The sequence below is a fragment of the Mya arenaria genome, chromosome 12 (genome assembly GCF_026914265.1).
Source record: "Mya arenaria isolate MELC-2E11 chromosome 12, ASM2691426v1".
Classification (NCBI taxonomy): domain Eukaryota; kingdom Metazoa; phylum Mollusca; class Bivalvia; order Myida; family Myidae; genus Mya; species Mya arenaria.
Window position 1 is genome coordinate 47,267,727 of NC_069133.1, and position 12,096 is coordinate 47,279,822.

The 12,096-nt window shown below is 34.6% G+C and overlaps 1 protein-coding gene across 2 annotated transcripts in view; it reads left to right on the forward strand.

Annotated features, from left to right (window-relative positions):
* LOC128212190 (uncharacterized) overlaps positions 1–12,096 on the forward strand; it is a 72,708-nt gene that overhangs the window by 11,462 nt on the left and 49,150 nt on the right. Inside the window, exon 1 of one of the 2 annotated variants that reach the window (XM_052917514.1) lies at positions 7,528–9,108. The exons of the other annotated variant lie outside the window; for it this stretch is intronic. Within the exon in view, the coding sequence (XP_052773474.1) occupies positions 8,163–9,108 (946 nt within the window). The 5' untranslated portion in view covers positions 7,528–8,162. Of the gene's footprint in view, positions 1–7,527; positions 9,109–12,096 lie in introns of those variants that run through there. 2 annotated transcript variants of the gene reach the window in all.

Below are 12,096 nucleotides of genomic sequence, written 5' to 3' on the forward strand. Positions count from 1 at the left end.
GAAATCTCACTTTCTGGTTTGCAACTAGATCACAGTCAATTATACAAAACCGGTTAATGCTTTGGTTTGGTTAAAGTTAGTCGAAAAGTTTATTGATTGGTCAGTTCTTAACCAATACAGACAGTTGACTAATCAAATTGCTTGCATGTGCAATATAACCAAAAGATAACCGGCTGGTAGGTTATCTTTTTTATATAAGTGACATTATTTAATATTTGCCATCTATATATGACTAGCGGTCTTCCTCCAATATTGATCATACCTTATATATGTCTTGGTATTGGTTGCGATTTAAGTCCATCACAGTTGTCTAAATTCTTCATTACCTAGACAACCGTTAGAGCACAGACAACCTTCTCCTGGACATCTCATAGACGGAGCCAACATGATGGAGCCTACTCATGTTTTCGAATTTCACGTCATTGTTTAGCAAATAACACTATCAAAACTAATTGGAACCACGTCATTGTTACATGCAAGGGGAATTATTCGGAGATTAATTTTTTGTCTGTAACAGTTGGGATTCATTTATTGTGGTTTCATTAGTTGTTTGTTTTATTCTTAGAGCAAATCAAAAGTGCATAAAATTGTTAGAATGTTCGTCTACTGTGATTTAACGGGGTATTAAATAAGATTAAAAACACACAATAACACCATCCATTAAGTTGTTTCGAACATATTTCAATTACTGTCAACTATTTCTCTTCTAACATCACACAATAACATGTGCAAAGATTGCGATACATGTGTTTTATGCCCTGTAAGAATAAACTGCTCAGCTGGATAATTTCACTATTACCTTATCTTCCATCATTATGAAGGTTGAATATAATTTCCACCCATTTGATGCAATTATGGATGATTTAATATACGGGACGAATGTGCAGATGCATCGCATTACAAATATATTATTGTCTGGTTTCAGTTCGTTACCTTGATGGTGTATTTTTAGTGCGTCTTACGAAATTGATATTATGGCAATAATGGGTTTAAAAAATCCTGTAAATATGATTACGTATGACAGATTCCTTTTAGCATAAACATAAAGGAAAATAAAGGTAACTCTGTCCAGAGTTATTGCACCAAGGTCATGTAGCTGTCCTACCAACAAACACTAAACAAACAAATAGTGTGAATAATACAGCACTATCATACCGAAAGTCAAAAGAGAAACTGAACACAATCAACCTCTTCAGTTAAGAGAACTAAACGCAAGGAACAATACAGGGACAAGTCCTTGGCCATAACCGACAATGCTTATGTTTAATGACACCAATATCAGTGGTCAAGCGACAATGACCAACGGACACGCACACAATAAGGCCTTAGTATTCAACACACAGAAGGCCCCAATTTTAATAATGTAATAACGGCGCACTTGTTTCAGCATGTATCAACTATGTATAGTATTGCTGATAAAAATAACCGCAAGAAAAAAGCAAGTTAAGATTAAATAACTATTTGTTTTTAGTATCGCATTTTAGAGCACAGCCTACTCTAACTATTGATAATTAATGTTTAATTGGGCTGTTCTTCCACGTTTCTTGTTTGTGATTTCATGTTCTATGTCTTTGGCGTTTACCCAGTGCCATTACACCGGGTTCCTGTTTAAACGTTTTGCTACTGAGCTTGTTTCTGTAGCTTTTTGCAAAAATATTCATACAGGTTGCTGTTAATTTTGCAGTGCTGATCTATGAAACCGTTTGGTTCCTAAATTATAAATGTAACCAACTTCCCTCATTGAATCGCATTTCAGAAAAGAGTCATATAGAGGTATTTATGCAACTGAAAGCATTTTTTTTATATTTATGTATACACACATATCAAAATCGCGCAATGATTGAACAAAGATCGTTCTTGAAGCCAAGTTCTGCACACTTATACCGTATTTTGCTTCACTATCGAAGAAGTAGATTGTAGTAGTACGTTTGACGTTCTATTGGCGGCATCAGTAACTGCCATTTAATTCTTTGCATTCTCAGGCTAATTGCACTCAAATGATCTATCATATGTTATCATCAGCACTGTTGTTTGTGTTAAAAATAATGTCAATTTTTCTCTAGAACAGGTAAAGTATACATTTTTTTCTATTTTACTAGCATCTCTAGGGCAATTATATCTGATTTATTATATATTTGGACTCAACGCAAATATTACGAAACACTATTCGGAAAGGGGCCTGTTTTGTTGACTATGATGTGCTGTACTTTCAGTCCTCTCATATTAACATGTCTAACGTAATGAGTTTCTTATCATTTAGTTGCAATGTTATATTTGTCTGTACAGAATAACTGATGTTGCCATCTATCAATTATGTTTGCATACTCCTTTTTTCTAATTTTTAAAGCTTAAGCTGATGAATATCTTCTCTCGGTGCCATTATAATAGACATACCGATTTCGCCACATGCGGGTTGAGATCGATTCGATTTATCTTCAAATAAATATAATGTCGTATTTAATTGAGTGTCGTTTAGATCTTTTTTTATTCACAAGTGTTACATAAAATATCATTTTGCTATGCTCTGGAGTGAAATAAAATACGACCATATACTGAAATCAATTAATTTTCTGTTTCTTTTATGCTTATTTTCGGAGATTTACAGGTCATTAACTAAACACCATCTTCTTGGAATAACCAATCGCTACACGGGAAATAACTACAACTGAGTTTATGAGTAGTTCTTAAAGTTGATATTTTTCACGTTAGTTTGCATTAAAATATAAATAAGTTATTTAGACTTTGTATAACTTTGCTGGTGGAAATGATTGGACACGCTTGTTTTTGTTAATACCTCATTACTCTAGTCTTTATAATTAATTGACCACTACGATAACTTTGTTAAAAAGTAAGGTAATAAAAATAGCAAAAAAGCAGAAATTGGTTAAAACAATAATTATTTCGATATAATATTTACAATTAGTTTAGTTCTACAAATTTGAGCATAATCAAAATTAACAAAGACCAAATACGTAATGCATTAAAACAGAAAAACATGTAAATTATGCACAAAACAATAGTGAACACAGAATTGAGAAGAAAGCCTTGAGGCTTATACTATGTCTCTCTTCTGTAAGTCATTCACGCTGCTAGGCTGGTGCGCAAGTTGCAGTGACTCGAATAAATATAATCTGATAGTCGTATGGTGCAAACTATGCTGTGTAAAAAACAAGTTGTTTTAGTTGTAATCAATTAGTTAGAAGGAAGAAAGGATAAAGGTTGAAGAAAAGGAAGGTGTAATAAGGAAAGTGGTACAGGGACTGGTCAGATCGGGATCGGGATAAGGCTTTGATGGAATTTGTACTCAAAAACGTTTAGATTGGCGTATATAGTTCTGGACGTGTTCAAAGATAAGTTTGTTCGTTTGATATGAAGCTTCCTTCGACCCCAAGAGTAATAGTGGAAGAGACAAATGACCAACGGTGGATAACTGACCAATGAGATGATTTCGTTGGACGTTATATAATGGACAGATGAAGAAAAAGTGGAATGTGTCCTCAATTTCACCGCATTGACAATTAGGACTGTTGACAATATTTTTTGAGAATAGATGCTCATTTAGGTTGCTACAGTGCATACGCTACCTCGCGTGGTTGAGACAAGATTTGCGGTCACCTTCGTAGTAGAAGTCAGGAACTTGTTTTATGTTCTTATTAAGTTTGTATTTGAAAGAAGGCACGGATGGCGATGAACGAATTTCTTCCGGGAGTGCGTTCCATGCGGATAAAGTTGATGGCAGAAATGAACTCGTCAACAACTGTGATTTGCATAAAATGTTTCGAAGTTAGCTGCATTTCGAAGGTTATACGAAGTAGTATCGCCAACTCTTGTTGGAATCAGAGTAGTTAGATATGATGGTGCAAGAGAGTGAAACATCTTGTAAAATAGGATAAGTTTATGTTTACATCGCCTTTCTTTGAGTGGTTCGATTCCAGTTTCAACATAAAGGTTTGTCAAAGATACTAAACGAGTTGCACCGATTATAATTCTGGCCGCCTCATGTTGAACCTTTTCTAAGTCATCCTCGTCAGCTTGCGTCAGATTATTCCAGACAACATCGGCATATTCCAACAAAGGCCTAATGAATGTGAAATACAGAACCTCAAGCGATTTACGATCAAGAACGTGAATGATCGCATGAAGTGAATTCGCTACCAAGCCTTCTGTTTGAAGGATTGAATATGATCGTGCCAGGAGCAGGTGCTAGAAAGTATGACGCCCAAGTGTTTATGAGTTGTAACTTCAGATATTTCAGTATTATTCATGAATATTGAGGGGTGCACATGCCTATTAGACTTTCTAGTGAATAATAGCGATTTGGTTTTTGCAGGATTGAATGTAACAAGCCATCTCTCAGCCCATATATGAATTTTGTCTAGGTCATTAGTAAGTTGCTGTGCAGCAGATATGGGGTCTTCGACAATTTTATATAAGGTTGTATCATCTGCGAAGAGTCGAATATGTGATTGTATATCACCAACAATGTCGTTAATGTTGATAAGAAAGAGCAGGGGCCCAAAAATTGAGACTTGAGGGACTCCAGCTGATATTGTAACTGTATCAGACATAGAACCAGAAAGAGCAACACGTTGTTTACGTTCACTGAGATAATCACGAAGCCATAACAATAAAGAACCGGTAATGCCACTTTCACGAAGTTTATGGATAAGACCGTCATGCCATACTCGATCAAAGGCTTTCGAAATGTCACAAAATACTGCTCTTACTTCTTTACCTTCATCTAGAGCGAGGCAAAAAGAATAATAGATCGATACGAGCTGGTTGACAGTGGAGTCTTTAGGAACAAAACCAGATTGAAATGATGATAGATAGTCGTTTTGACGCAAGAAATTAAACATGTACTTATGCAAAATTCTTTCAAGAACCTTACTGACAACACTTAAAAGTAAAATAGGTCGATAATTTCCAACATCTTGAGGGTCAGACAGACATAAATAGCACAGACATGAGCCAGCTTCAACTTACATGGTACTTTACCGAGACGAAGTGAGGTATTAAAGAGATCACGGAGTGGGTAAGAAATTTTAATTGGTACTTCGCGCAGTACATAGCTATTTATTAAGTCTGGTCCAGAAATTGACAGCGAATGGAAACGCGTACATGACATGCAATGTGTTCTGAAAAACCATTCCGCGGTTTTTAAACTGGAAAACCACTATAAGTGCTTTTTTAAAACTGGGATACTCAGCTGTGATAGCGACATGATTATTCCGATTATTCATTAAATCATGTAAAATGTTGTATTTTCAGCCTTATACTAGCTCACATTTGCAATTCTTCGCCTGTTTTGAGACAACACTATTAGCCGAGTTTGGGACCATCTGAGTGCTTTCAGGCGGACATATATTTATGGCGGGTACGTGTCGGGTTATTAAGCAATCAGTTCGCCTGTCAACGTTTTTCATCCGGAGATTAAACTATTTCATCAGTATCAAGGAAACCCTTTCAGAATATTGCATCAGTCAGTGCCTTGTAGAGTAGAGTGAAGTGAAGTTGAGTTGAGATAGGAATGGTTTGATTGGGTTTGTTTGGTTCGGGTGGGTTGGCTAGTGTAGGGTAGGGTTGGGATTAGTAAGGTAGGTTTTGGTTCGATAGGGATGGGTATGGTTTGGTTAGGTTGGGAAGTGTAGGGTAGGGTTGGGATAAGTAGGGTTTATTTGGGTTAGGAAGGGGTGGGAAGGGTTTGGTTGGATTGGGTGGTGTATGGTAAGGTTGAGTTGGATAGGGGTGGGTATGGTTTGGTTTGTTTGGGTAGTGTATCGAATGGTTGGGTAGTGTAGGAGTAGAGAAAGAGTAGAAGAAAATAAAAGTAAAAAATAAAGCAAGATTAGAGTACAACTAAACAGTACAGAACAGTAAAATGCAATACAATGTTATATAGTAAAATGTGACGTTATAATGCAATTCAATACCATAACTATGGAGTAGAGGAGCGTAGAATAGAACAGTTCATTACAATACAGTGCACTATAATGCTATATACTAAAATATAGTATTACACTACATAGTGTATGTAGAATTTATGACGTTATTTATCACGTGGTATACATACACTGTAAAGGTTAACTAAGAACTCTCTTCATACTACACGAATTCAGCAAAACCACCTCTCTGATCGAAGAGGCAAGTTCATATGCTTGACATCTCGTTGGCGTATCCATCTCAAGCTGAAAACAAACAACACATAATTGTTTTGCTAATTATAGAATCAAAACTTTTGGAATTTCCGTCATCAGAACCACCGAAGCAATTTATTTATTGTGTTTGGAGAATCATTATGAGTGTCTGTAACAGTTGGGATTCATTTATTGTGGTTTTATTAGTGTCTGTTCTCTTTTGAGTGCTAATTAGAGGTGCATTAAATTGTTAGAATGTTTTGTACGTTCGTGGAACGTTTGTACCATTTGGTGTCTGCTTGTTATTTGTTTGTTTAATGGGTAATTTCAATGTGTGTAAATACCGAAATCAGCTGCTTAATGTAGATATCCATTTTATTTATGTACATAACTTTAATAGTTATCGTCTGGTTTTTATGTTGCGGCTTCAATTGGTTGAATTCGGTGATTATATTAATTCTATAAGAAACTCGGTAGGTGAGATAGGATTGAATTTGACGCTTGGTTACGTATATTGTTATAAAATCATTTGTATCCCGTAATACAAACAGTTCCTATTTGATTTTATGCGTGTTTGTAGGTGTCAAAGGAAAACAAAAAAATGAAGAAAAAATGTACATCCTGCCCAGTAACAAAGCAGTTTTCTAGTTGTATGGCACTTAAACCAAATGACCGTAGGAATAGAACATCGTAAACAAAAAAAATATACGAATAAGAATATTCTGGAAGGCAAACACACCTTTCTGTGTCTATCTTTAGAAAATAAAATGAAAATGTTAATCCGGATGATCTATGAAGAGTGTAAATCAAAACGCTGTGTATGGACAAGTCTTGTATCAAAACTCCAAACACAGGTGGTCTATTAGACCAAATGGCCCAATAAAAATATGAACGAAAAAGAAGCGTACAGAGCAGACAATTCTCAATTATTAAATCACGCGACATATTGTATTCCCTGTTAGTAAACATAATTCAGTTAATGCAATGAAAACTAAAAGGACAAGCCAACGTTGAAACGTGCACGATGATACTGTTAAGTGGGGTAATTAAATAACAACATATCAATAAAACACTTTTATTTCAATTTCAAACCATCCATTCAATTGATCCAAAATGTAATATCATTTATATTTCATTTTCTTGAACGTATTACTCTTATAACATGACACGGTAATGCTTTCAAAACAGCTTTTTAAGGCGATGTATGAATAATTCACTCGACTAGATAATTTCATTATTACCTTAATTTCATAAACGTGTACTTTAATATCCACTCATGGAATGTAATTTTAGATGATTTAAAATAGCGAACCAATTTGCAGTTACAGCGAATTACAGATATAAATTATCATTAAGATACCTGATGTTGTCTTCAGTGCATCTTACGAGATTTACAATGCAGCAATAGTGGTTTAAACACACTGGAGCAATGTTCAAACGCAGCGAGGGGACCATACCGTAACATTGTGAAAATTGTTATTGTAACTTAGTTGTGTCTGATAAATTCAAACATTGCTTAACATTTACATTTCATTAATAAGGTTTTATATACCTAAAAATGTTTATGACGTGAACAGTGGTAATGGAACATTATATTTTCATGGTTGATTCGGGAGACTTACAGATAAGAAATATTGCACCTATTTTTATGAATCAATTGTAGAATAGTTTATATAGTGAGAAGAACGAGAATTGTGCTAAAGATATTGGATTTAAAACATGTCCTAGAAATATTTAATTCGTACATTAATACAAAATTACATAGATTAAATGTCATGCTTTCAAGGCAAGCTATTTATTTGGGACATAAGTGATACATTACTAATGAACTCGTAGCCAAAGTGAAATATATAATGATATCAGTGTGATCTTGGCGATTACATACAGAGTGAAAAATTGATGTATGGAATACCACTATTAGGCTAACCTGTAAGTATGCCGAGTGAAATTTAGTAAAAATGCAGAAGTATTATGTTCTACCCACCTGAAGCTTAAATATACGAGATCTAAATTATTTATCCTGCAATGGGAGATATACGCGGAATAGTTTTAATAACAACAATGGTGTTTGTGGTAGTGGGAAATTTGATTCAATTGACACTATCAGAGCGAACATCGCAATGTAAGATACAGGACGGAAAATGTACATACAATATAAATTTGGCCCCTTCGGGCTCCTGCGAATCGACATTGCTACCACCGGATAAAGAAACATTCATCAGATTCGAAAAGATACCAGAGTCACTCAATTATGTTAATGATGAGAAGATGAGTCAGATGCAGCAAGACTTTAATACCGTGAAATCAGACCATGAGAATAGAATCAAAGAATTAGAGAGTTCCATTCAGAAAGTTCTTAGAAACTCTATTCCTACAGTACCCATTGGATACCAAGACCACCGTACGGGCCATGAGACCATACCTCTGGAAAGAACTAGACATGTGGAAAACAATGGCGTCAAGGAAGTGGAATCAGGAGACAACCTTCTCATTTTTAGACTCCAAAGTCAGTTTAATAGAATGAGAACTTCGCTTAGCCAAAAGACTGCAGATTTAGTGGAGGTTGGAAACAAATTAAACGAGACTACTGATCTGTTGACTGCTGCACAGAGGCAAGCACTAGATTCCTCAACCAAACTAGTCGAATTTGAAACCAAAGCAACTGTATTAGACCGCGAAACAAATATCCTGAAAAACAAACTAAAAGACAAAACAGAACGACTACAGTATGCTACTGAACGATTAAACACGTCAGAAACAAAGCTTATAAACGTAGAGAATAGATTATACGATGTGGTTCGCTCGGAAGCGACGATAAAAGAAGAGTTGGAAACACTAAAAATTGTGTTAAATAAAACTCAGACAGAACTGAACGCCCTCAGAGAGGCCCATGAGGATTTGCAAACAAAATACAAGAAGACAAGGAATACGCTGGCTATAAGAGAAGAGGAACTAATGGAATGTTACTCAGGTAGGAACATTCTTAACCCATCTCTTCTCAACTTAACTAAACCCAAAACAATAATTTTACATTCAATTTGCATGCAATGCAACAATCTGAACTGAGCGTTGTTAACAAGTCAGTAATGCGCTTAATTATGTCGAATAGTAGTTATGCAAAGAAAATAGAATTGAGCGAATATATGCACGAAGCATACGGGAAAGGAAAAGCCCCATGCATTTTATACCTCCACATAATATAATTGAAATAATGTTTAGCTATTTAAGTAACTAATGTAGACCCCACATCCCAAGAAAACACAGAAAAACATTTGTTCTTAAAGTCATCGAAACAGAAATGATAAGCCTAACGATAACATACATAATGCGGAAGAAACAAGTATGTATCACAAGTACTCAAAGGTCAGAAAGTTTTAAGCACAGGACACCATCTGTATATGATTAATTCGGCCGAAATACCAGCTGTTCGCTATTAAATTGTTTACTCCCTTATTCATCCTGAATTATATCATATTAAGATGATGTAATCAATACATATTTATTATTTATTCTATTCGGCAGAATGGTTTTGAAAGACGCCTTCATAAATATGTGCACCATAGTGCGTGAAAACTTAACCATGTTTGAATCTTATATTCGTACATGGTATTATATTAATATCCGCTTTGTTGAGATCGTCGCGCCATAAGAATGTCTATTGAAATTATATTAAGATATTTGATAATTTTGCATGATCGTTGTAGTGACAGAGTATTAAAACATAATCGAAGAACACGCATATCTGAGTCCTGTTCCAAAGACCAATGCTCTTATCAAGCAGAATCTACCTGTTGCCTGATTAAGATATATTAAGCTATTGAAAAGAGAATGTCTATTTTATTGTCGCTTGCAAGTTTTGGTATTCATACGTAAAGATTTTATGGCCCAGTGGATGATCATATATTTTGATTCTATTATTCTCATAATAATATTACTTTAAGGCACAAGCCAGATGTTTCTGTATTTTTGCTAAGAGACTGTCCATTGAGCTATTCGCACGTACATATAAGATATTTGTATTTTTATGATTTCTCGTGTTGGAATAAAACTGATGCATTTTATGTATGATATATTGCAAAATGCGACGGTCTCAATAAATTGGATATTAATATTATACCATGTAGAAATATAAAATTAAAACATAATCAGAGGCGGATCCAGATTTTGGCTTTAGTGGGGCTACAACCTCGGGGCGTAACTTAAGACATGTGTCCAATCCCCAATTACCGACATATGTTGTGGTGTCATCCCCAGGCATACTTTTGGTATTTGATATATTAGAAATGATGCATTTCGGTCTAATGCATAATTATATTCATTTTCTTCGATATAGACAGATTTCTTTTTACTTAATCCACTTAATCCGCTAGAGGTTTTCAAGCTACATATTGTCGAAGCATACACCATCGCTTACTCGAATGGTAATGCTCCTTTTATCCCCTAATCACTGTAGGATTTTGACTGATGTGCTCGTTTAAGTTGTTCCAATCACTATATGCCTTATCAACTGTATTAATGATACTAGTAAAATAAGATACTTCCTTCCAAAGTCTTGTTCCGAAAAATAGATATCTGTAAGAAGTTGAGTGATATACTAATGAATGCATTATTTTGTAAAAGGATACGTATCCATCCACCATTTGGTATTGCTATTAGTCTTTAATAAATGCTCTGATATACTAATGATACGACACGGGCATGACGTTTTAATGTATTCTGTCATAATTTTGCAACTTAATCTTGTTTTAATGGTATTCAGTAATTTTCAATACGAGATAGCATCTTGCTCATGATGTAATTACTGTGACTACCTTTGAAATTAAATGCACAAAAACTCATTATCATTATGCATCTTAGAGTTAAGTTATCCTTTTTACTCGACTCGAAGTTTTAAAAGGGCACACCATTTAAGGGAAAGAACAATGTTAACAAATGCAAGGTCATACAAATGCATCTTGGTTTAATGCCTTTACTGAGCAAGGCTTTTAACAGACACACTCTCCCCATCTGTTCTCATTACGGTAAATATAAACCTCTGTAATTGAAATACTTATTTTTAATAAGAAAACATTTACACAATTTAGCAAGTCAAAATATATTATTCGTTTACATATCTAAGCGATATGATCATGTAGAAGAAAGAAACATAATAATATCATAACAATTTTCTCAATATACATGATGCGATATAACATGTTTTTATTTTTTGCTAAGAACATGGTAATGATGAAAAACTCCCTGATTTTTAAGTATGTTAAAGACCTGACCACCACAGTTGCATGTACTTATTTAATTGTTATAAACAGATGTGAAGAAAACGTATGGTATTTTACAACAACCGCCACAGTGCTCGTTCAAATTACACGTATTTTTGTCTACGCAAAAAAGAGGGATCTAAAGGGTCGTAATGGTGATTGGATAGTGTGGTATTTAATTATTTAGTGATTTAATTACGACTCTGAACATTATTTTTAGAACAATTAGATGGCATACATTCACTACGTCAACATCAGCAAAGAACGAAAAACCTGCATCCATTGAAAATACTGGTCAATTTTTTCAATTTGTATACATATACTATAAACCAATCAAATAATGTGAAACTATCCAAAATATGTATTGGTCACAAATGCATTGCAAATGGTTGCATTGAATTGGCTGCTAAATATTTACTCACCAATTAACATAACGCAACCGAAGCATATGTGTTTTGTCCTTGACCAGTTTGTAATGTCATAGATTGACCTTATGTCAAACATTATCAGAACCTGCAAAACAAATATGAAAAGTTTATGTTAAGAAATCTTCTATTCAACCATCATTACTCTCAGTTCTCTTTAACCACCATCACCAGATCAATAAACAGGGAAAGCTTTGCAGACGAAAATTTACATCACCATGCCTTTTATACCGGAAACATTTTAAACGACACGTCGTCTTGATATTTTCCCAACCCTTA